The sequence below is a fragment of the Cavia porcellus genome, unplaced genomic scaffold (genome assembly GCF_034190915.1).
Source record: "Cavia porcellus strain 051 isolate PalLab524CR breed Dunkin Hartley unplaced genomic scaffold, mCavPor4.1 scaffold_22, whole genome shotgun sequence".
NCBI lineage: Eukaryota > Metazoa > Chordata > Mammalia > Rodentia > Caviidae > Cavia > Cavia porcellus.
In genome coordinates, this window is record NW_026947505.1 from 33,878,475 (window position 1) to 33,904,741 (window position 26,267).

General features: G+C 41.9%; 1 protein-coding gene and 1 long non-coding RNA gene across 6 annotated transcripts in view; one reads left to right on the plus strand and one right to left on the minus strand.

The window, feature by feature from the left end:
- Positions 1-26,267, minus strand: part of Sash1 (SAM and SH3 domain containing 1) — a 302,233-nt gene that overhangs the window by 169,626 nt on the left and 106,340 nt on the right. For 3 of the 5 annotated variants that reach the window (XM_023563591.2, XM_003466347.5, XM_023563590.2), the window contains exon 1: positions 3,667-3,954. The exons of the other annotated variants lie outside the window; for them this stretch is intronic. In XM_023563591.2, coding sequence (XP_023419359.1) covers positions 3,667-3,783 — 117 coding nt within the window. In that variant the 5' untranslated portion in view covers positions 3,784-3,954. Of the gene's footprint in view, positions 1-3,666; positions 3,955-26,267 lie in introns of those variants that run through there. 5 annotated transcript variants of the gene reach the window in all.
- The window catches only part of LOC111755784 (uncharacterized), a 28,333-nt gene continuing 6,213 nt past the window's right edge, over positions 4,148-26,267 (plus strand). Inside the window, exon 1 of the long non-coding RNA XR_002790331.2 lies at positions 4,148-4,362. This is a non-coding gene — a long non-coding RNA (uncharacterized LOC111755784). The remainder of the gene's footprint in view (positions 4,363-26,267) is intronic.

Below are 26,267 nucleotides of genomic sequence, written 5' to 3' on the forward strand. Positions count from 1 at the left end.
GAACAAAACAATAGGCACTTATGACGCACTGCCCAGTTATCAAGTCAGGAGCTCCAGGTCTGGTTCAGTCTAGGAATTTTGTCTTCAGATCCTAGAGGCAGAAGCTAAAGAACCATCAGTGTGCCACACAGACAATCAGTCCTAAAAAGTGGTCTTCCACCTCTAATCACATGATAACCTTAGCAATTCCTACTCTTAAAAACAGTACCTCCCCCTAGGGAGAAAAAGAAAAAGAAAAAGCAATGTGATGACTGCAACGAAGGAACGGAATAGGACTAAAATCCCCCAGAATCTGAACTAATTTGGAACTTTTTGGCTAGCATCTAAGCGTATCACTGGGAAATGCAACTTACTTGGCAAACCCAGACCAACAACATGTTAAGAGTTAGTGAAGAGAATGGCCCATTTCATAAGACCGCCATGGCTTAATCGCTCTGGGCTCACAAACATTTTGCAATCTACTATCACCATGTCAAGAACCAGAATTTTAGTGCCTTGACACTGCCAGACCAGAACTCCAACATCTTCACAAGGGCAGCCCCTCCTAACAGACATGCGTACTTAGACAATGTCTGGATAACACTCCCACGTTTAATATACTTTTTTGCCCTTTATCATTCAATAGAATCCTGTTATCTATATCCAGTAAGCCAAAGACTCAAAACTCTGCCCTCCAGGGCCTCACAAACTAGCATCTTCGTAAATTTGTTTTTTCTTTACACAGGAGGCTGAGGTAGGAAGATCCTTGCAAATTTTGAGACCACCGTGGGCTACAAAGTGACCCTGTCTCATAAAGATAAATAAATAAATAAATGTTTTCTCTTCATTCCACATATTTACTATTGACTTATTAGCAGCTGTCTATTCTAGTACTATGAAAATATTTACAGAATGTAAACTATATTATTTGTTCTCTAAGCACTTTAAAAAAAATTATCTGAAAGCAACTATTTGGTGCTTATTACGTGTAAAAGGAATTAATTTAAATACAAAATGTGTCCTAGTGAACTGAAACAGATATTCTGTATTTACCTAGATCCTTCCCTCCTCCCTGGGGTAAATGGGTGTGGGGACACACGCCTGTAATCCCAACATTCTGGAGGCTGAGGCAGGAGGAACTGTTTGAGGCCAGTCTGGACACAACATCCTATCTAAGAAATTAAAAAAGAAAAATTCCTGAGAGACAAATGTCCTTGCTGCTTACCACCTGCAGAAAAATGTGTTCCCTCAAAATGTTCTAGACTATAAAGTTTGACTGTCACACTTAGAATCTTAGAAACTAGCAAGTGTGTATACATCTCCCAAGCATGATGTGGGAGGTGTAGCCTCCACAACACCCCCCCACCCCGCCCCATGGCTCCATTCCTACCCAGTTGGCCTGAGAGAGTTAGGCATCAGGTAGCATCAAGGCATCAGGGAACTGAGGTCAGCTCAGACACTGTCACACACATGTGTGCTGGCGGCCAATCTCTTCACCCGTCACATTTTAAATACAAATGAAGGAAATTGTATCAACCATCAGTTTTGAGTCTCAATATATTTTCCCAAAGCTCCAGATTTTATAAACATTTGCAGAACAGTTTTCTAGCAGTAGAAAGATCACTCTGCTCCACTTGGTGTCTTCCTACTGTGTACCAAGGGAAGTAAGCCACATCCTCTTTCTGTACATTTTACCACAGCAATCCTAATGCCCAAGTTCACGCCAAAGGAAAACAAGTCTGCTTTAAAAAGGCATGAATGGACAGAACTTGTTTTGGGACATGCTTTGCTCTTGCAGGCCTCACACCGAACCAGTAGCTGAGTAAGAAGTACGTATTTTCTTTTCTCCTATATCTGGTTTGATCTTCTAGGGCCCCACCCCATCCTTCGACTCAGCCAAAGAACACTCTGCTACAACTGACCCAACAGTGCTGGAATCTGCCAGGAAAGGGAAAGCAAATATTCAGAATGTGCCACCTGCCAGCTTCTCCTCCCCTAAACAGCCTTCGGCCCAATTTTTCATTTAAGTCAGGCACTTTGGGCCCAAGCCCTAGCAAGAGATGCAAGGCCATGTTATCAATGCTATCAATCAGTGTTTTCAGTGGCTGCAGGTAAATAACAATCTTCTCATTTGATGAACTTAAAAAACAATCACTCCGACTATAAATGTTCACTGGATTTTCTGGAATTTCAGTCTAGAAACTTATCAAAAAAAATTTAGAAAATGCAAAAATAGAACATTTACATTAAAACTATACACTGTACATCTACTAAATCCATATGCAAAATGTATAGTGTATGTAAACATAGTCTATCACATATTTTTTAAATACTGAGTAAAAAGAGCAGATAAAAATTTTATATCAACTTTCCTGATTCTCTCTCTGTACAGTAATAATCATAAATACCAGTGAACATCTAGAAATGGAGTATCTGGGATTTCAGCTAAAGTTATTTGAAAAGGAGATACACATGATTTTATGTGCAGGAAAAAAACAGAACTACATTAATTGAGCATCTATTATATACAGACGGTAGGCACTTCATACACATCAATTTGTCTCGTTTCGTCTTTTCCTCAATTTTCATCCTAAAATTCAGAAAGCTTAGGCAGGAGGTTCATGACTTGAAGCCACTCTGAGGTATCCTATCTCAAAAAGCAAACACACAGCACAACCCCAAGGATCAAAAGAGTTGAGTAACTCTGCCAACAGTCAGTTGGAAAACATGGATTTGATCCAGCCAAATTCTCTTCAACACCCAAAAGCTTCATCACCGGGGTAAAAACTGAACAGTTTTATCCTTCCCAGAGATTCTTTCTAAAAACCATGTCTCCTCCAGTTGGAAAAAGAAAATAATGTATCTCAAAGCAATAATGTATCTGTACAGCCTTTTCCAATTACCTTCACACCGGGCAATTCTAAATCTGACACTAAAGTTGTTTTTTTATGTGTGGATGCGGAGATCTGACTGTACTAACCCCACCCGTGTGATTCTAGTTGACCTAACTACTGCTCCGCCAAAAAGACATCTACTAATTCCCTACAGTTTTAAGCTCAGAGCAGGTTAAAGCTTCATCCTCCTTGTGTAAGTGCTGTTTTCCAGAAATATGCCAAACCCACGGGAGGTTTGGTGACTGGACATTTCAAAATAATTGACAGAGTACAGATGAGGCAAAATAAATCCTATTGTTCTTAGTGCTCGATACATAAAACAAATACAGTATCCTGTAATTGTACAAACTGCCTAAAACTGCAAACAGTAAATCAACATTCTGGCGAGTGAGGAAATGGTTATTTTCTTCTCAAGGGTCACACAGCAAATGGTGACTAGGATCAACATCAGGACCATTAACCTCTTTCAGCTTCAACTGAGAGACGTCCGTCGGCAAATATTTACAAGCAGAGTTCACATCCACTCTGTGAAGGTCTTGGCTTTTCGGCACTAACTTCTCAGCAGGTGTCCCAGATCAAGCTACTCATAGTACACGCGATTGTTTATTAAAGTGTCCTGCATGTGAAGCGTGGCTGGTTATTTTTTAATTAGGGTTGGAAACCCAATATGCGTGTGTATTAAAGTCCCTAAGGCCTGGAGCAAGGCAGGGGCGCCGCGAAAGAGACGAGGGTGCCGAGGGGTGGCGCGAAGCGAACCCTCTCCCAGCGCCTGCTCCCCAGGTAACTAACTCACCAGGATGCCCATCACGTCGGCCCACAGTCTGGAGAACGCCTCGGAGGAGCCTGCGTCCGGCTCGGGGTCCGGCTCGGGGTCCTGCGCGGGGCCCCCCGCGCCCGCGTCCTGCTCCATGGCCGTCCCGCGCGCCGTGCGCTCCTTCCCAGGCGCCCGGCTGGGCTGCGTCCCCGCCCGCGCGGCGTCACCGAGCCGCGCCCCCGCGCCGCATGCCCGGGCTGCCCACGAGGCCCGCGCCCGCCCCGGCCTGCGCTCCAGGTGGCCGCGGACAGCGCGGCTGACAACTCCAGAAACTTTCCCGGCCGGGTCTGCGCAGCGCCGGGCGGCCGGAGCGAAGTCCGCACCACCGCGCCGCGGCGGGGAGCTCGCCGAGCCCAGCGGCGCCGGAGCCCCACGCACAGGCGCCGCTTTCCGGGGCGGGGGCGCGGCGAGCGCGGCACGCGCCTCCGGGGTGCCGGGCGGGCCCCGCGGGGCTCGGCCAGGGGACGGCGGCGCCCCGGGACCCGGCGAGCAACTCCCGGGCCCCCTCTCTTCAAAATGAGCTCTTCCAGCTCCACATGACTCTCTCCCCTCCGGGCTAAAGAAAGCGTTTAGCAACAAAAGGTGCTCTGATGTCCGGCTCTTGGCATGGAAATGAGCCGCGGACACAACAAATCGCCTGTTGAAAGAGCAGCCGCGCCGCGGCCTCGAGCCCGCGTAAGTTTCCAATCACGCCATTCACGGACGCGGTTTTGGTCCCAGAAGCTCCAGAGAGTTAATTTTGAAGCTTTCCAAGTAGTCAGTGTGGGCTCAATGCACACCTCGCCCCTGGGGAGACAAGCGACCCCAAGGAATTACAACCCTGCCTTTGTCAGGCAAGACCTCGCTGAAAAACAAATGTGACCGCTTGGGCACGAGCCATTGTTTGGATCCACTTTGGAGTGGGGCGTTTTGTCTCCCGGGCGTCCCCAAGGCGCTCATTAGGGGCAGGAGTCCTGCCTGTCAGGGGTTCCTTTACCTTAAGGATCAAGCAAGGGCTAAATGCTCATTGATTGTGGCGCCCAGCTCAAATACGCTTGGGCCCTGTGTGTGTTTTTGCAAGAGGAAGACCATTGAAGGATTTATTTTTTGAGGGAAATAGCCCTGTAGAGTTTAGTTTTCCTTTTGTGATTCTTTCTTTTAAACCCAGGGAGAGTTATTCCCGGAGATGACAATACTTGTCACATTTGATTTGGTGACTGATCACTTCGTGAAACAGTTAAGGCCCCACAAGGAATCTGACCCTTGTTAAAGAGCTGGGGAGAGGGACAAATCAGATGAGGTGCCCCAGGGAACCTTACTTGCTGCAGAAGATTTTCTGTTGGTTTTCTTGCGCGGGGGAGGAGTCTCTTTGCTTTGTTTTGTTTTTGTTTTTGTTTTCCACACCGGGTTTGGCTGTGTGTGTTAGGCTGGCTTCGAACTCGGTGTAGCCAAGGCTGGCCTCGAATTCATGGGACCCTCCAGTCTCAGCCTCTAGATTATAGGCATGCATGACATGCCCAGCTCTTTAAAACCAACCAAACAAACAAAAAGGTATCTATATAAAAACAGGAAAATAGTAAATGGCACCAAAAGTAAATAACCTTTACAGTTGACTTCACTGGGATATTGGAGAATAGTAACTAAACAGCCCCGTGGTACTTTTTCAAATTCAAGCATATACTGGGCTCAGTGCTGTTTCCACTCAGGAGTAGTGTGTTCTCCGCGCAAATACTTTAGGGCATTATGCAAGCAGGGCTGTGGGGCTGGGGCTGGGGCTGGGGCTGGGGTTAGAAGGGCTGAATCTTTAGCACCAATGAGGAGTGTTTTCCTCCTGACTCAGATGACCTGGGGCAAAGCATTTGACCTTTCTTGGCTGCAATTTCCCCATCTGAGAGGAGGCAAGGCCATGCTAATTGATACCCACCCACTCAGAGGTAGTGAGTTTTGAAATCTTTCAAAGTTTTCAAGTCTTTTAAAGATAGAATTTTGAAATCTTTTAAAGTTTTGAAGTCTTCTAAAGATAGGTTCTGTTTAACAACACACACACACATACACAAGGACCTTACCCAGCATTTTAGTACTTGTAGATATCAATAGTCTAAATATTGCAATATTCTAGATATTTTATACCACAGAGACTCCAAAAACTTAAGCTTCGTTTCCTGATGCTCCCTAATAAATAGCTGGAGAAATAACACAAAATCACTTCCAGGAAAGTGTTGATGCGTATTCGTTGTACCATCTAAAGTCACTTTCCTACTACCAGAACATGAATAATTTGGTTGATCATTTTAAAAAATGAAGCTGACCTTAGCTTCTGTACTTATCAGCTCCCCTATATTAACTGAAAATGATTACCGCCCTCGATTGAGTTTTTTCTCTTTTCTTCTAAAATTCCTTTAGGGAATTTTTAACAGATTCCTTTTCCTCGTGAAAGAATCACTACCACCCTCATCCTCACCATCACCATTACTATCACTATCCACAGCATCTCTGGGAGTATCAGTTACCTCAGAGCAATATCAGTTATGAGGGCATCCTGTCCCATGGAGGTGGAGAAGATCCTTGAAGAGGATATCGGTCAAATTCCTAACCCTAAGCATCTCAGAATGTGAATTATCAGGCCATGTGAACACATGTGGGCAAAATCAAAGAACAAGCTGATTATCTTAAAGTTTCTTTGATTGATATTGTACTACATTTGATTCCCACAAGCCTCTGCAAGCCTGAAAGTGTAGATATTCCACTGAAGAGGAACCTGCAGACATCCTGTCTCCTTTTCCCCATTTGTATTAGGGCTTCCTTTCACCTTGATGGACTGGTGACATGGATTCTGTGGGCCCTGATAAATGTTATCAGAGCAGAACAGAAAACAATCAGAATGCATTCACTGAGAATACTGATAATGTAGACATCTAGTAAGTACTGTTTAACCCTATTGTATTGCATGTATGCGTGCACCACACATACAAACACGTGTGCCCCCACAAATACAAATACAGTATGATACATGTTTATACCAGCTTGCTTTATAAAAAGTATAAACTTTATAAAAAGTTCTTGCACTGCTTAGTGGCATACATGTGTAATCCCAGCACTCTGGGGGAGGCAGCAAGATCAAAAGTGTCAGCCCATCCCAGACAACTTAGTTTACATAGATTCAAAGTTCGGCGCTGGGGATTTAGCTCAGCAGCATAAGCGCCTGCCTTGCAAGCAGTCAGTCGTGAGTTCGATCCCTGGTACCGATAAAAATGAAAAAGACCAAAAAAAATTTAAGAAGGGAGGTGGGGTAGGGAAGTAGCTCAGTATTTAGTCCCGGATTTCAATCCTTACTACTGAAAAAATGTTGCTCTTATTACAGGTCAGAATTACAAAGTTTAAAAACCACTTGTTTAAAAGCCACAGGGTACATGGGTACAGTTGTGGCCTACTAGGTCATTATACCAACAAAAGAAAGGTGGCTGGTCTGTTGTCTGGCAGTGTGCACAATTGCACAGTAGCAAGCGTAAATACAGTGGGGTCAAGAAAAAGTTAGGTTTGAATTTTTACTGGAGTTTCTGTAAGACACTTGCAAATTACTTCTTAATCTTCAAAATGGGCAAATTCTTTATAGTTCACATAGTTATGAGGTTCTGTGATCAGGCAAGAACCTCTCCGATTGGAACCACGCCTCCTTTTCCCCTTAGTTCTTCCTTCCCCACTGGTTTGTCCTGTGATGTCACATCTTTAAACAGGAAGTTTTCTTGTTCTTACCTAAATCTCTTGAATCACACAAGGGAGTAGTTGCTAGCCCTGGAATGTGGATGCTGAGTAACACAGGGGGAGTTCACCTCTGGCGAGGCAGAAGTAAGGGCTGGTAAGGCTGCTGCAGTTCTCAGTGACTGTAGTAACCACAGCAATAACGATGGCAGTCATTTTTGAAAACCTACTCTCTTCTAGGCATTGTGCTTGAATTCTTAAAATTCATCAAAGCTTTTTAACATTCTCAAAACAAAACATAAAATGTCATACCATGCTTAACATTCCTATGCAGTTCCTCCCTCAGTTACATCCATCTATGTACCCACTCAGGCTAAGGACCTTATCCTCACCATCATTCCCATCCATACCATGGATAAGCCCTGCTGATTGGTCTCCTACATCTAACCAATTTCATCCATTCCTCGCCTTCACCATTTCCTGCACTTGAGCCCATGCTGCTATTCTCTGCTGTGGTATTTTACCCACAGCAGTGCTTCTCAAAGTGGTGACACAAGCATGTGCTGAGAACTTTTGGGAATGCAAATTTCCACCCCAACCTCAAGCTTACTGAGTCAGACACTATAGGCAGTGACTGGTAATCTATTTTAATGAGCGCCCCCAGAGCCAGGTATGGAGACATATGCCTATCATCCAAGCACCCTGGGAGGCTGAGACAGGAAAATTGTAAATTTCACCCCAGCCTGGGCAATTTAGCTAGACTTTGACTCTAAATTTAAAAAAAAAAAAAGGCAGAGGGTATGAATCACTGCAAAGACCCTGGTTGAAATCCAGTAACACAGAAGAATTGGAGCCCTTCTAAAGATAGCACTGTGTGCTCAAATCTGAGATACCTTGCAAACTTTGGGCAGGTCAGAATAAGAAAAAGGAGCATTTTGTTGAGGAAAGGTGAAGTATTAACATAGAATACATTAAAAAAGATATGCTAGGAGATTGGTTTTTAAAATTTACTAGTGAAACAAACTGTCAAGGGACAAGTGAGAAGAAATCCCCCAATCAGATATTCAAAGACACTTGGTTTTCAAGGGCAAAATATTAACTATTTAAATTAAAATACATTCTCAATAAGAATGCATTTTCACATGCTTTTGGAACAGATCTGCATTTAAATACTTAATTTTTTTTTTTTTTTTTTTTGTAAAAGCACATTTTCTGCTTATAGAAAAGCTTAAATCTAAAAGTTTAGGGACTGGGGATTTAGTTCAGTGGCATAAGCACCTGCCTTGCAAGCAGGCAGTCGTGAGTTCGATCTCCAGTACCGATAAAAAAGAAAAAGACAGAAAAAAAAATCTAAAAGTTTATAAGTAGTCCAATTTTTGCTTTACTGTACTTCTGGCCACTGAAATCAAGCAATGAAAACCGGTAATTTCTAGGGCCGAGGATTTAGCTCAGTAGCCTAAGTGCCTGGTGAGTGCAAGGTCATGAGTTTGATTATCGGTACCAAAAAAAAAAAAAAAATAGGTAATTTCATCAATTCTGCCAAGGGTGGCAGCGCTCTGTGACACTCCGGCTGGGCTTCACAGTGCCTTGGGAACTGAATGCAAGGCAAGATTGATACTCTATAGCATTTTTCCCATCACGATTCCCAACTAATTTTTTTTCCACAAATGCCTCAAAGGTGATAGAAGCACAGGGAAAAGTATTACTTGTGTAAAACCCAGTTCATTAGGGAATATTTGGTGAGAGATGAGAAAAAAGCCAGGAGCAAACCAAGGAGAAGTTAAACTGAAGACAGTCTGCACAGGCCAGGGGGAGAAGGTACACAGCGTGGCTGTAAATGTTCTCCTGGACTTCTCTCCTCTGATAAACAGTGCTGCTCGCCTAGCTAGTTACACGGTCCTCATCTGCATCTGTGCTGTGTAAACCCCACGGATCTGCCTGGAAACTAGTCTAATGGACACAATAGCACTGTCATGGATAATTCATTTTATACTATGGAGTCAGACTACATGATTTATAAAGCCATTTGTAATTCTGGACTATAAGGATTCTGAACTCAGACATTCTATTCAGTAACAAACATTCTATTCAGAAACATGCATTACAGATAAGAGGCAAACTTCTGGTGGCCTGTATATGGGTGCCCATGAGGATCAAAAAAACTATGTTACGTGAATTGGATTCCATAATTGAGACAAAGAGCAAAAGACTTCAACTCATCATAAAGTGACTTTTGAATTAATATGAGAGCAGTCTTTCTATGAGATTATATGACAGGGACTTGGTATGGTGGCCCAGGCATGTAATCCCAGAACTCTGGGAGGCTGAGGCAAGAGGATTACAAATCTAAACCTAGTTCAGACAATTTAATCACTTAGTGATACACTGTCTCAAAACAAAAAATGAGTAACAGGGTGTAACTCAGCAAAGACCCCACCCAGGTTCAATCACCTGTACTTAAAAACAGAAAAAAGAAAGAAAGAAAGAAACAGAAAAAGAAAATTTGGAGAAAAAAGTTTAGAATCATACACTGATAAGGGTTTTTTTGGGGTTGTTTTTTTGTTTGTTTTGCTTAGGAAAGTGTAAGAAAAAAATGTGCCAATAAGAGATTAGAGATTATGTTAAATATTTCCAAGCTATGTGAGGTCAAACTTAAAAGCATAGTGGGGAAATGTCCAACAGTCACTGATTCAATCTTGCCTGTTTTATAAACTTTGCCTATGAGAATGCCTGCTTGGCTGTCTCTATTGCTTAAACATAGTTGTGGAAAAAATGTTTTTCCATTAAATCTAAGAGCTCCAATAAAAAACGTTGCTTTGCTTTTTTGAGGTACCATTGTTTTAAGCACAGGGACAAAACAGTCAACTTCCAGAATAAATCCTAGTACACACAAGGAAGGGATTGTTACCCAGAATCTTTCCCAGAATTGGAGTGTTATCTAGAGTACTTTGGTTCAGCAGCAACAACATATTTATGATTAATGACTTTCATGTAAGGGTACTGAAATAGAAAAGGAATTGAGCTAATATTCCCAGAAAAACATGTGTCGACTCATGACAACAGAGGAAAGTGTGGTGTCCTTTTACTGCCCACTTTTTAAGAGACTGATACATTTACTGTATAAATTATTTGAGGAAAAACTGTGAGTCCGTCTCCCTGTCCAGCCCTGATATTAACTCTATCGCTGTGCCTTGTTCTTTCGGAAAGGGGTCCAGAGTCTGGATCACAAGGAACAGGATTTGAGGACTAGTAAAATACATCTGCCGGATATGACAAAGAGACACTCCCATCCTTGTTTCTGGGGAAAAGAAAGGAAACTCTCAACTTTCCCTCTAGCTGTAATTACGATTCTATTTGAATCTCGGCAACACAGATCTTCCTTCTCCATCTAACTCCCTTCCTTCCCATGTACAGTAAGCCTTTTTCTCCACAGTTGTTCACCATTCCCTCTTGGGTACTTTCTTTCAAATTGCATTTCCGGTGACACCCACAGAGCCCTGGACGCAGATATGTAGGGGTGCATGTGCACGTGCACGCACTTACAAACACAAAGGCTCTGTTATCAGTATTTCTGAGCTGCTTTACATGATTGAAGTTATAAATACATGAACTCTGAGAACTCATCAAATGAGGCGGCAGCATGGGAATGTGTCAGTGAGGGTCTCACATGTGGAGACAGAAGGGCCGAGTGACAGGGCATGGGGGTCAGGGCTACTTCTTTAAATAGAGCCCAGGTCAAGCTTGGTGAAACAATCATTCCCTGTTTAGGGAAATATATAACATGTGCAGCTCCTATGGGTAGTGCCGGCCTGAATAGCGTGGGGAACTTAAACAAAAATATCAATATGACTAAGCAGGCATCAGATTTTTATGCACCATTTCCCTTACGATGAATGAAAGTATTTTTTAAAGTAGACTGTATGAGGGCTGGGGGTTTAGCTCAGTGGCATAAGCGCCTGCCTGGCAAGTGCAAGGTCGTGAGTTCAATCCCTGGTACTGCAAAAAAAAAAAAAAAAAAAAAAAAAGTAAAAAAAAAGTGGACTGTATGGTGCATTAACTAATGGTCAACTTGGAATGTCCACTGAAGTGAGTCATCGTGGTTCTGGGCATGCATGATCCACCTGAGGATTGTTGCCAAAATTATATAAAAGGAACTAAAGGGGAGGATTGCATGCTGTTGATTTTCCCGAAGAAGCTTACTGGGGCTGATTTTTCTGATACAAACTCCACTGTTCTCCTCAGAGGAGCTTGAGTTCTCACTGTCACTGGGGATGGCTGCTGTTCTCTTCAGGGAGCTCTGGTCTTTGTCTTGAGCGCAGTTTCCTGGCTCCAGTGCAGATCCCTCAGCCTTCTGGCACAGATCCTTCAACAATCCCCAACCTCTGACTTTCTGTCTTCTACCGCTGGCCTTTAATCCTTCCCTGTGCAGATCCTTGATGCGGACTTGTGTGACATATTGCTGGGCTCTACGCCTCTGACTGGATGCTTCACATCTTAACTTGAGCACAGATCTCTTGCATTCTTCTGCATTACTTTTTGGGTGAAAACTATAAAATAACTATAAATCTTGTGTCCCATATTAAATCTATTTCTTTGCAAACCCTGACTACAACAGACTGTTTATGCATCATTTTTCCCTATGGCTTATAAATGAGGCAACTAGGTGCTAGCCACCCTTTTTATCTAATGAATGTTTTCAAGAATCAGATGATGTTGATTCCAATAGCAAAGAGAGACTTAACAAAGACCTCTTGTCTAGAAACGAGGTCATGTGGACAGTCTATCCATTAAGAAAAAGCCTATTTTGCTTCCAGGGATCACCTATTGAGGCAGGAAATCCATCTTTTGGCCAGTGAACTAACATCTGGCCTAAGTCTTCTAGGCTGAAATGTCAATTTCCTGATTTAAATGGAACACACATGAAAGTGCAAAAAGAAAAATACAAATCTTCACTTGCTGAATCAACAGAAGCCTAGATAAGACTTCCAAAAGAGAGAGAGCTACTCATTATTGATCAAAAGGGACAAAAACAGTAAAGAACTTACATGAAAATTCTATTTCATTCTATTATAATTCAAAGATAAATGAGCAAAAGGACAAATCAGTCATTTACTGGTAAATGCATAAATACATTTGCTTTCATCTAAGCCAAGTGATCATAATTCATGATGATTCATTCCAGGGTGGGCAAAGATTTCCTTTTTTTTTTTTCTTTTTGGTGACAGGGATTGAACCCAGACCCTTATGCATTCTAGGCATGCATTCTACTGCTGAACTACATCTCAGCTCCAAGATTGACTTTTGTAATATAGAAAAGGGGGCAAGGGGAGAGGAGTTTACTAACTTAATTAACAAAAGAACACTTGAAGGAGAAAACTGGCAGCTGTCTAGGCAATTTACAACTTATGATTTTTAGAGCTTCTTGAAAGTACCACAAAGCATTTCGTGTGTCAGGCTGGCAGTGTAGTTCAGTAACAGAGTCCATGCTTAGTATGAGCCAGGTTATGAGTGTGTACACATAAGGGTACACACGTACACAATTTGTCACTCAGTTTACCTTTTCTTAAATTTTTTTTCAGTACTAGGAATTGAAACCAAAGCCTTCATACTGAACTACATCCCTGGCCCTTTTCTTATATATCGAGATAGGGTCTCACTAGGTTTTGTTTTGTTTTCTATCTTTTTGAGTCTGGGTCTCCCTGTGCAGTTCGGGCTGGATTTGAACTCACTTACATAGCCCAGGCTGGTTTTGAACTCTCAGTGATCCTCCTGCCTCAGACTCCCAAATGCTAGGATTACAGGTGTGTACCACCACACCCGGCAGGGGCTCACTAAATCATAAAATTTCACAGGCTGGGCTCAGATTTGTGATCCTTCTGCCTCCTAGCATTTTGGGATTATAGACCATGCTTAGTTTCAATTTACTTTTTATGCTTTTTGAAAATAGTCCATAATTTTGATTAGTTTTTCTTCAATCAGGATAAATTGTGGAGATTTTATTTTGTCCATCCACCATTCATTCATTCATTCATTCATCCTTATAACAAATAACAATTGAGTGCCTCATGCTAGACCCACATGATGTGTCCATATACATACAACTGTTTTCAAAATGAATTAATCTATGAAGGGAGACAAAAAAGTAAATACTAAACAATAAATAGGAGCCAACTGAGTAGAGAGTGGAAAGGTTCATAAAGAAGGTGATCCCTGGAAGAGACCTATAATCCCAGCACTCAGGAGGCTGAGACAGGAGGATCACCAGCATTCAAGGCCAGTTTGGGCTAAAAGTGAATTTCAAGGCCAGCCTCAGCTGCATAGTGAAATCCTGTCTCAACAAGACAAAAAATAAAAAATAAAAAAGGTGATTCCCAGGAAAGGTTTCAAGGACACACAATTCATCAGCCAGTCAATGAAGTAGAGGAAGACTAGGCAAAAGGGGAAAGCTAGAGGGGTTAGAGTATAAAGACTGGTGAGGTGGGTGGAGATAGGACAGGAGAGGCGGGAAGCATAAGGATGGCTGCCTGTGTGCCAAGCTAAGTGCAAGGGTTGTAGTATGTCTGCACCTTGTCGTGCATGGTTTGCTACAATTCTACGCTATTTTAAGAAGAATGTTAAGTCACAGTACTGGGGTGTAGTTCAGTGGTAGTGTGTTAGCCCAGCACATGCAAAGTCCTGGGTTAGATCCAGGGACCACAAAAAATATACAAATAAATAAATAAATAAAGGGAAGAAAGCTGATTGGCTCCTGAGATTAAGTCCCTAGCAACATACACGTGCACATGCACACACGCACGCACAAAACTAGTAATTTAAAAGCTGAGTTCTAATGCAAGTGTGTAATAAAATGATTACATCTCAGTGAATAGTGCTAAAGAAAAAAAAATAAAATGATATGTATTGCTACTTAATGTAATAAAAGCAATATGGAATGACTAAGGGATTTAAATGAGGAAGTTTTGATCTATCTGACGTAGGTTCATTTTAAAATGGCAAGGCAGTGCCCTGCTCAAAAGAGAATGAAATTTAAGAGGCAATTTCTAAGAATCTAGCGACTAATCCAGGCTAATACTTATAATGGCACCTTGACAAATAGATGAGATTCACACACCTGGCACCTATTCCAACTCCTTTCCAGCAGCCAAAACTAAATGGTAAAAATTAGACTTCTTAGGGTTCCCTTGCATGAGCAAGGCATGCCGCTTTTCTTCTCCAGCTGTGGCTCAGGATGCTATTGAGCTTCTACCACTTTATTTGCATAAGACTTCTTTTTTTTTTTTTTTTTTTTTTGTCTTTTTGATACAGGGTCTCTCTATGCAGTTCAGGCTGGCCTTGAGCTCACTTTGTAGCCCAGGCTGGTCTTGAACTCTCAATGATCCTCCTGCCTCAGCCTCCTGAGTGCTGGGATTACAGGCGTGAGCCACCACACTCGGCTACATTTGCATAAGACTTTGAAGCTGGGAAGTTGCAGTGTGCAGCCTGGCTGCAGATGGGAGAAGCCCCCTGATTTGGAGTTGCCTGGTGATGGCAGGGACATCTGATCTGTTAGTTTTGAGAGCCCTATCCTGGGTGCAGTTTGTAGATGTGGAGTGACCAAGCCCTGATTTTGCCCAGAACTGTCAATGTTAGCACTGAAAATTCTTCATTCTAACAACCTTTATGCTGATGTCACTGGGACCATTTCTTTACATTTCTTCCCAACAATTCTGAGGGCTTTGTATGTTTTAAAGCATCCCTTAGACAAACAAACAAACAAACAAACAAATTTTGTAAAAGCCTAGGGTAGTTTTTTTTCTGTAGCTAAGAACTTGGAGGAAGACAGCCAGGAGCAATGACTGTGGCACTGGATTACTACTGGGTAATTGAATAGAGGAGTTGAGAGGGGAGAACAAATCAAGGCAGATTCCAGGTTTCTGGTTTGTGTAAGCAGGCAGGTGACACTGCCATTTACAGAGTTGGGAATGTAGAAGGGCAACAGGTTTGGGAGAAAACATACTGTGTCCAGTTAGATCTGTGTGGAACTTTGCTGATGGAACAATCATGTGCACAGCTCCTGGATGATCTGCATGAGCCGCAGACATGCCACTTTTCTTCCCCATCCTGCCATACCAGACATCTCCCACATGCCCCGCTCTGAGCTCCCACGGGGCAGAATCCACACTCACATCCTAATGGAGACTCTCACACATGGTCTTCAGACGCATATGTGGTCATGCGTCAGAGCCCTTTCCTTTAACTGGCAAATGTAGGTCACACGGAAGCCTTTTTTGCCCTGTCCCAAAGCTACCTGTGCAGCTTTGTAACACTCAGCCTTTTTCATAACACTGTAGTTAATCCTGCTTCTTCTTGCAGTCGTGTATTGAGTCACGTTCCTTGACGTGCAGCTCTATGCCAGGAGGGACCACGCGTGTCTCACTCACTGTTAATGTTCTCCTGACTGGCTTTGTACCTGGCATTCTGTAGACACTACAACATTGTTTGATAAAGGAACTGACCAGCACTGAGGAAACAGCCGACAAATATCAAATGTGGGTATAGAATTGCTGTGAGGCTTCATCAGGTGTGATCACAACTGCCCTGAATGCTGCTGCTGAGTGCCGTCCTACAGAAAGGCAGGCTCACAAGACATTACAGTGTGTCTTCATCTATCTTATTTACTACATGTAGCATCCTGCAAGTTCTGGCTTTTCCCTAAAGTCAAAATGTCCATGAAAAGTAGATGCTTGAATCAACTCAGGACATTGAGGCAGCCAGGACAGTGTAATTAAAGACATTCACAAAAGAGGACTTGTGGAACTGTATCAGAAAATGGCAAGAACAGAGAGCTAAGTGTGCTCAAAGTGAGGGCGAGTATTTTTAGGGCCATCCATGGCAAAGTGTCTTTTACTGTAATAATGTTTTAAAATTTGAATATTCCCCATATATTTTGATCACCCTTAGTAAATAGTGGATGGGATAACTCATAAGAAATATATGTATTTTTACAAAACTTGTGCAGAATAGGTAAATACTCTACCCCTGAGCTACACCCCTGATCCTGAAATCCATGCATTATTGAAAAGACAGAAGCGTTCCCCAATTCTTCATCTAGAAATTAAATAATGTCTTCATGAAAATGATGATTGAGTATGACTGATACAAGGAAAATTATCATTATGAATTGATATATGATTCAAAAATTTGGCAGGGTGCATCAAAAGCCATAAAAGATTCATCTTCTCTGACTCAGCATTTAGATTCTTAGAATTTTTTTCTAGTAAATTATTGGAAAGAAATCAAAAACTCTGTGCTCAGAGGCTTATCATTTCATTTCATATAATATTGATAATTTGGAAAGCCACATCATATTTCATAACAGGAAAATAGGCAAATAAAAGTGAATATAGTGTCTTGAAGAATTAATATTTATAGACGAAGATGTTAGAAAAACATGTTGGGCTGGGAACGTAGCTACATGAACAAGATCTTGCCTAGCATGGGTGAAGCCCTGGGTTTATTACCCAGTACCACAAGGAATGAAAAAAAGTGAGAAATACATAGGAGTTCAAGAAAGTAACCTCTTCTACGGCCATACCAACCTGAGAAAAAAAAAAAAAAAAGGAAGTAACCTCTGTAGTAGAAACTTAACTCAGAAATTAGAAGTGCACATCATATGCACAGAGGTGAGATATGAACCTTCAAGTGTTTGTAATATAGTAGAGCTGAACAAATACACTCTAACAAGTGAACGTAAAATGAACACTGTTGTTCCATTGGGATGGTGGGATCTGAATTAAACTATTTCTGAAGAAATTTCTATTTAGTAACTGTGTAGTTTAAAATTTATGTTGAGTGGTTGTGGTGGCACGTGCCTGGATTCCCAGCACTCAGGAAGCTGAGGCAAGAGGATCGCCATCAGTTCAAGGCCAGCTTAGGCTACATAGTGAGTCCACTATGTAGCTGAATTACAGCATGAGACCCTGTCTCAAAAAAAAAAAAAAGTGTATTAAAGTATATGTGCAAATTCTTCAAGATGAATATATAATTATTATACATCACAAACATATGCAGTGGTGATAAAAAGGAAACTAAAAAGTGATGAACACTTAATAACTAACGTCTATTATTTCCTGTGTGCAGATACTGTCTTACATATTAAACATTTTATAATGCTATCTATTCTTTACCTTGCAAACTAGTGTCTCAGACCACAAGGTTTGGGATACGTGGTTAAGAAATTTTTTTTTTTTTTGGTCTTTTTCCTTTTTATCAGTCCTGGGGATCGAACTCACAACTGCCTGCTTGCAAGGCAGGCGCTTATGCCGCTGAGCTAAATCCCCAGCCCCCGCGGTTAGGAATTTTTATGACAGAATTTTACATTGGCTGTTTACATAAATAATTACTAGAATTGGAATTACTGAGTTCATAAAACAGAGATAAAGGAAGAAGAGTATTTAGAACAGCTTCAGGGAGCATAATTTTTTAACTTCTCATCATAAGTTATATAAAAATAAGATGTCTAACTTTCAATACTTAAGACTAACTGCACATAGTAGTGCATGCCAATAATTTCAGCACTCTGGGACATGTGGCAGAAGGATCATGGGTTTGAGCCCGGTCTAGGCAATTTAGCAACCTAGTGAGACCCTGTCTCAAGGGGCTAAGGGGGAGGGATCTCGGGATATAACTCGGTTTGAAGGTCCTGGTTCTACCCTCAGTACTGTAAACAAATGAAAATTTGTGATGATCCTTGAATGCCTCAATGTGAAATAATGGAATGTACTGTGAAAGTTTTACATATGGTAGCATTTCCAAAAAGGCAAGAATGTCCTATGGCAAACAGCTCACTAATGGAAACTGAACAGTTCCAACAAAAGCAAGCAGGGACGATTGGGAGTCCCGTTTTAAAAAGGCTTCTCAGTGTTGCCTCAAACCTTTTTAAAAACCAACAAATATGCAGAAACCACCTCTTTTGATCCACCCATAGCATTTAACTTTCCTAGTTTTTCATGTTTGATGATAAACATGGTGCCACAGATGAATAAGAGCTCTATTTTAGACCAGATTCTCTCACTGGCTTATGCACACACTGGATCTGCAGAGGTCACCGCAACTGCTAGTGTGCTTCCAAAAGAAGTGTTTAGCTTTTATCAGTAACTCTAGCAATTTCACCCTTGACTTTTCTTGGATCCAGAATCTATTTTCTCTGCTACTCATCTCTACATTTTTCCAATGAGAGACACTATTTTGTAAAATTGCTCTGTGCTATTGGCTGTTTCTCCTGATTCTGTCCCTTGACAGCCTACTCATGATGGAGGGCAAAGCCAAACCAGGTGCCCAGTCTGATTGTTACTATATGCCTTGGCATAGATGGCAGTATCTTCAAGCAGTTATCCCTCGGAGTTTTAGTCCATGATCTCTCACAACAGAGTCCCACTCTGATCCTCGTCCCCTGATCCTACAGTTCCAAATGCACCAGATCTCAGGGCCTCTATAAATTAATAATAAATATAACTGTATGTGCACAACACATGGTACCTGCTTTCACCTGGGCATATTCATAACCTCTAATGGCAAAGAAGGGAGGAAAGAATAGAAAAAAGAAAATCATTTCCTAGACCAATGGAAGCTACTCACTCTTCTGATGTTACAAAATAAGATGTCTAACTTTCAATACTTAAGAAAAATTGAGAGTCCAGCTGCACCCCGCCCAGCATTTCCTGAGGGCGTTCTTCCAATCACAGATGCATTCTGGGCGAGCCAATTAATCCGGGCTCTGTGCCCTCAAGTGGGCGGTGTGCTGCTGGATGTCAGGAACAGTGTGACATATATCTGTGTCCTGTACCCAGTTAATTGGTCCCTGGCTGGGATACATGAACTTTCATTTGTTCTATTATCATCATATCCTGTCTAGACTGAAAACAGCTTCAGAGTGGCTCCCTCCATGGTCACTGAATTAAAAATCAAAGTCCAGTTTATCCACGCTGCCCATGTCAGGGACTCCCATGAGCCTTCAGCTTCTCTCTCCCAAGTGGGAGAAGCCTTGGGACAAGCAGGAGGCTACTTCCTAGTAAAAAAACTCAGGTATGAATAGAAACTGACCTTACAGAGTGAACACTGTGATCTGACACCAGTAATGCTATATTTTAAGGAAATCATTTGGAAAAATAATGCAAGTTTTAAATCAAGCTGGGCAGAAGTAATGTTTGGACGGTGCTTTGGTTCTATTTTGAAAGCACTGGTGCTCCAGGAAATGAATGCACAAAAGGATTACTGTGTCCTAGGGGCCAGGCCGCGGAGGGGAAGAGCCTACTGGTCCAAAGCACAGGGATTCAGGCGGCTGCTCTGAGTTTGAAGATGTTTGGTGGGGTGAGAATGCTCCTGTAAGTAACATAAGGAAAGCTGTTATGTTTAAAAACAGCATAAAGTTACCTAAAAGTGATCCATTAATGGAATTATTTACATCAGGAAAAATACTGCCTTTTACAGGATTCATTAAAGAATCTAAAGTAAAGAGGAACATAACGGGGTCATCTGTGATCCCATTTACTCAGGAAGCTGAAAGAGAACTGCAAATTTAAGGAGGGCTGTGCGACTTAGTGAGACCATGTCTCCAAATACAATTTGAAGAGATTTGAGGGTGTATCTGCCATGCGTGAAGCTCTAGGTTCAATCCCCAATACTGCAGAGAAACAAGCTAAAATAGTGACTGAGCACATGGGCTTTGGTTTCAGACAAACCCAAGTTCAGCTCCCAGCAAGTCAGTCATTCAGGACTCTTTCTTCAGTTATAAAATGGGATTAGTGAAGTGTGTCTATGACATAATGTATTGTTGCAGTACTAGGAACTGAACCCAGGTCTAAAATATACCTCCAATCTATTTTTATTTTGAGACAAAAGTTTTTTATGTTGCCCAAGCTGGCCTCCAATTTGTGATCCTCCTGCCTCAGCCTCCCAAATAGTTAGAATTCCAGGCATGTGCCACTGTTTTCACTGACAGTGTTGATATGAGGGATAAACATGCAAAGGCTTAGGTCCAGAATGGCACACAGTAAATGGTCAATAAAAATATTTTCATTACTTTTTAAATTATTAAGTGGAAAGGCACTTAGTATAATGTCTACTTGGGAAAAGATAGCACTATTTAATAAATAATCACAGTGGGCATTACAGTTTTCATTTTAATTCTATTTATTACCAGCTATAAATAGTAGCTTACCTAAATTCTTTTTTTTTTTTTTTTTTTTTTTTTTGTATTGGGGATCGAACTCACGACTACACACTTGCAAGGCAAGACAGGCACCTATGCTGCTGAGCTAAATCCCCAGCCGTATCCCTTGAATTCTTACAGAACATTAACTGCCTGTAAAAAAAATCTTTAGTGGGTAGGAGTGGCTCAGTAGTAAATTGTTTGCCAGCAATGCATGAGACTCTGGGTTTGTTCCTCAGCACCACACAAACACAGGATTTATATTATTTTTTGGGTAACACATTTGGGGTTGATTCCTCTTCCTAAGCTATGGACACAGTACATGCTGATGCTAGGTAGAGAAAAAAGAAAGAAGATGAAAAGATATCTACTACTAACCTTTGTTTATGGACCTGAAATGAAACATGTGCTGTTGATTATAGGAAAATGGCCATGAATGTCTTAGAAATAAGCCATAGACTCAGGCACAAGATAATACTCTCAGCAGGCTTGGTAAATTCCTCATTACCATATAAATTGTTTTCAAATCTGATCTAATAGAAGATGATTAATAATTGGGATTTGTTTTCTTCCAAGAAGCTGAATATGAAAGGGAACCAATATAGTTTAGAAGACCATTTCTAAATCAATCAAATGTTTCTGAGTTCTGTTTGTTATAAACCGAAATATTGTAATCAGTGAGCTGGGTTCTCCCAGTGCTGACTGAGGCAGAGCACGGCTGTGGCCCTGGCACTGCGTGCGTTCGCTACAGGAAGAGGCTGCATCTCCTCACCATATGGCTTATAAAATGAGACTGCAAACATTATGGCTGTGTAGGGATGTGACTTCTGCCCCATGTCATCTGTCCTCTGATCAGAATACCTGGTAGGCTCCAGGATCACTTGGGCTATTTCCCAGTCCTCTTCACTTCCTCTTTGGACCATTTGTGAGACGCACTAGCTCATTTCTGGTGTAAATTAATACAACTTGAGTTGCTTATGAAAATCTGTAGAGGAAAACAATGAGCTTATGCTAAAGGTAATTTTCAGAGAAACAAAGTTTCCTTGTTGAAGTTTTCCAAATTTCAGAGCCATGAAAGGGCCAAGGAAGGATTAGCAAGTCAAGAGAAATAAAACCAGCAAAATAAGTCCTTTGATTAGGAGTTAATATGATACATTCAGCCCAAATGACACAATTACAGTTCTTACTTTTCTGCCAGGAGAAGCAGGTAGCAATTCCTAATTCCATCGCCCGCCCTAACGCATGCATGCAGTTGCACGTGCCATGACAGCCACCAAAGCCCATGTTAATTAGGAACCACATTAAAATGACACCCCATCTGCTCTACAAATGTCAATGGCGTGCACCACCTGTTGAGGGGTTGGGGGCGTGGGGTGAAGAGTCTTGACACAGGTTTGTATATTTACACAAAGAACTACTTGATTCAAAAGCTCTCCCTCAGCCCCCACCCTTCGCTCCTTCTCTCTGCCAGAAATCCTTCGAATAGTTCTGCAGTGGTATTCTGTGCCCAGACGCACATTAGTTGTATTTAAATACCATGCCCCAGGAATCACAGGACCTTGAAAATCATGCAATACACTTCGGCTAGTAGAAAAACCCCTAGCTCTGTGCTTCTCCTCTAACCTCCTCTTCATTCACAAATAAACACAAAGGCACGCTGTAGTCAAGACAGTTTCAGTTTGAGCTAACCTGAGTTTTCTGGGGTGAGGGCTGAGACAGTGGAAGAGGGGGAGAGGAGATTATGAAAGCTCTTTCTCCAAGATCCAGGCATGCGAAGAGCATGTCAGAAGCAAGCTGTCATATTGGCTTCCAGGAGCTTCTGTCCCAGCCTTTGCTAATGTAATTTTCCTCTTCCCACAAATTCTGAGCCCAGCTTTGAGGTTTGGCTCAGTTAGGCTCTTCTTCCTTTGCCTCTAATTCCCGTGATCTGTCCCTGTATCCCAGGGGTGGGAGGTGGGAGTGGTTTTGCTGTATCATTGGATAAGTCTCTAATTTTTTTTACTGTTTTTTTTTTGTTGTTGTTATTGTTTTTGTTTTGTTTTGTTTTGGTACCAGGGATCCAGGGGTCGAACTTGTGCCCTCGCACTTGCCAAGCAGGTGCTTATACCACTGAACTAAACCCCTGGCCCCATCACTGGAAGAGTCTGTAAAATAACTTTATATCACATTGGATCTCTGCCTCCTGACACTTTTACTTGTCTTTCAAGACACAATCAGATGTCATCTCCCCTGGGAAGATTTTCTTGGTAGTTTATATATCCACTCAGCCACAGCCACTGCCTCCCCTCTCCTCCTCCTCCTCTTCCTCCTCCTCCTCCTCTTTCTCCTTCTCCTCCTCTTCCTTCTCTTCCTCCTCCTCATCTCCCTCCCTGTCCCTGGAGTAGCATCCTACAAAACCCCTCTTCAGGTACTTATGTTGTATTTTAACTGCTAGCTTGCCTCATTCTTATCTCTTAGACTGGGCTCTGGCTGAGTGCTGGAATTACAATGGTGGGTTTTTGTTGCTATTCTTAATACTCAGACATGAAAGATTCTCAATAGACCATAACACTGTGAGCCTCCTTTTCCAGAGTGCTTCCTCTAGGCTGAGTGCTGCTCTCAACATAGAACAGAGCTCGCCTTCCAAGGTCAACTGAATCAGAATGAACCTGACACAGGACCATAAAGTCACCTTGCAGTGATGGCGAGCCTTTCAGAGACCAGTCTCTAAACTGCAAGCCCAAACTTACCTATTTATTGCAAAGTGCCGACACTGCACTTAAACCTGGATACTGAAGTTTTTAGAACAAACAACTCATACATTAACATCTTTGTTTTAAAAAAAAAAACAAACAAATAACATGAATGCCATAGATTTGGCCAACACTGGTACATAGTAAATGCTCGGTAGATTTTGAATCACTTAATGTGTTAGTCACTTAATTCTTATAATTCGTTTTGTGTAGTGCAACCATTATTTGTTGTTTGAAGATGAGGCAAAGAATATTTAGAAAGATTAAAAAACTTGTCCTGATTCAGGTGCAGTGGTCCATGCTTGTAATGCAAGCTATTTGGGAGGCCGAATCAGGATGATTGCAAGTTTGAGGCCAAACAATTTAGCATGATCCTGTCACATTAAAATAAAAATTTTAAAGGATTAAGAATATAGCTCAGTACTTCTTGGATTCAATTCGGTAAGGAAATTGGGGAAAGACAGGAAACAGATTAGAATTTAGGTTTTTCTTTTTCTAGAAGTTAAATTCTTACCACACACTTTCAGTTACTACGCCTGTTGGTATTTTCAGTTCTTTACTGGATTCCAAACTCCCCTCACAGATGTCTTTATATTTCCTACAGCTCTGTGCCTTGAACACAGTATGCCTTTTTTTTTTTTTCGTTCTTTGTAGTACTGGGGATTGTGCTGAGCTAAATCTCCAGCTCCTTTATTTTTTGTTTTAAATCAGGTCTTGCTAAGTTGATAAGTTGCCCAGGATAGACTTGAACTGGTGACCCTCTGTCTAATACTCCCGAGTGCTGGGACTACAGCTGGGTACCAGCATGCCAAGCTGGTATGTGCTCTCTAAACATCCCTGCAATGGCCGTGTAAATAGGAGACGGAACACTAATGACTCCAAGCTGGCTAGTCCTTGTTCTTTCTTACTCAGGGATCCTCATATACGGTGTCTGTGTATTTAGAGCTCTTCCTCACCTCGCAGGCTCAGAGGTCACTGGTCCCCTACTTACAACTGACCTAACTTAATATCTTAGACCCGTTTCCATACAAACATAAAGGGGTTAGCCTTCTCCGTAAAGCAACAGGAGAGGTAACACAATCCCTGACTACTAATGGCATGAGGATAACTGTACTTCATCTCCTACGGCAACGTTCCTGCCCAACATGTGAGCCCTTGCTGACCTAAGGAATGATCATTTGCCAAGCTGACCAGTGGGCAGATCAGCTGAGAGCAATTTGGGACTAGAACTAGTGGGCGAGTGTGGGCAGAGGGGAAAAAAATGCAACACTAGTAATAACAGACAAGCTGAGGTCTACATTGGGATCCTAGAGTCAATAAGCTAGTGTGGGCTAGCCCTGTGCAAGACCTTCAGTTTCACTGATGTTTAAGAAGGGCCTTTCTGTGACTCACAGAGGACAAAGCTAGCAGATCTTTGCTTAGCCTTTGCCACTGAAAAGGCAAGAAAGCTTTCAAAGCCCATTGGGAGGATGGTGCATGTACACCTTGCTGTGGTTTCAAAGGTCCAGTCTGTGGTGCTAACTGGAGGCAGTGGGAACTTTAAGAAGTAGAACCTAAGGGGCTGGGGATTTAGCTCAGCGGCATAAGCGCCTGCCTTGCAAGCAGGCAGTCGTGAGTTCGATCCCCGGTACCGATAAAAAAGGAAAAAGACAAAAAAAAAAAAAAAAAAAAAAGAAGTAGAACCTAGGCTAAGTGCAGTGGCACACGTCTGTCATCCCAACATTTGGAAGGCTGAGACAGGATGATCGGCTCAGCCAGCCTGGGCTATGTAGTGAGTTCAAGGTCAGACTGAACTATACAGTGAGACCAGACTAGCAGGAGGTCTCAAGTGATGAGGTGTGTGACTTTGAAGGCGTGGGGGAGATCCTGGTCTCTTACTATTCTTTTCTTTGCTGGTGGCTGTGAGGTAAGTGCTTTTGCTTGGCTTTGCACTCCATCACTATAGGTTGCCTCTCCAGAGCCCAGCAATCATAGGTTAGAATCTTTGAAACTGTGAGCTAATATAAAGCTATCCCAGGAAATGAATGTAGGGTCTTCACACACTGAACTACATTCTCAGACCTTTTTTAAATTTTTTAATCTTGAGACAGGGGCTCACTTGGTCACTAGGTTGCTCAGGCTGGGCTCAAACTTTTTATCCTCCTGTCTCAGCCTCCCAAGGTGCTGGGACTATAGGAGGTGACACTACTCATGACAATCTTTATTCTTTCTAAATCAGTTATCTCGTGTTTTTGGTGAAACAATAGAAAGTTCACTCACACATGTCCCATCATGCTTCTTGGATTAGTAGCTTCTGTTCTCATCCAACATTCCACACCTTCTCTTCCCAAGGTAGCACGACTGTAAGCACCAAACCATTTCTGATAGGACCACTTAGAGAAAGAGGATCTCACAGAGCAAAAAGGAATAATCCCATTTTCCAGACAACAGTAACTGGATTGCAAGATGAAAAGAACAAAGCACTTTAAAAAATGAACTAGTTTTTGATGAACAACTGATACATGAAATGCTTTTTACCTTAGTTCCTTGCAGAATGAGTTATAGAAATACCATATTTTTAGTCATCATTATACATTTTTCTATTTTTTATTGTAATTTCATGCTACTATTAACTTTTATACAAAGTGAAATGTACTTACACATGTGCATGTGAACACACACACACACACACACACACACACACACACAAATCACTAGAGAAAGAGAAGAAACTCTAAAATAGAACTTAAGAATGCAGGGACATAGCCAGATCCAGATATAGAAAAGAAAGAGATCAAAAATAGGAGAGGGCTGTAGTTGGTTATACACCTTGCTTATCTCCATTTCTGAGTGTTCAGGATATCTCTCTTTCATGTTTTCTATTTCCTGTTATTATAAAATTCATTCTGGGATGTCATGAACATTTAGGGTCAGTTGAATTATTTCAGAGAAAAATTAAATAAAATATGTTTCTTGTATAAATAGTAATTGAAAAGTCATCA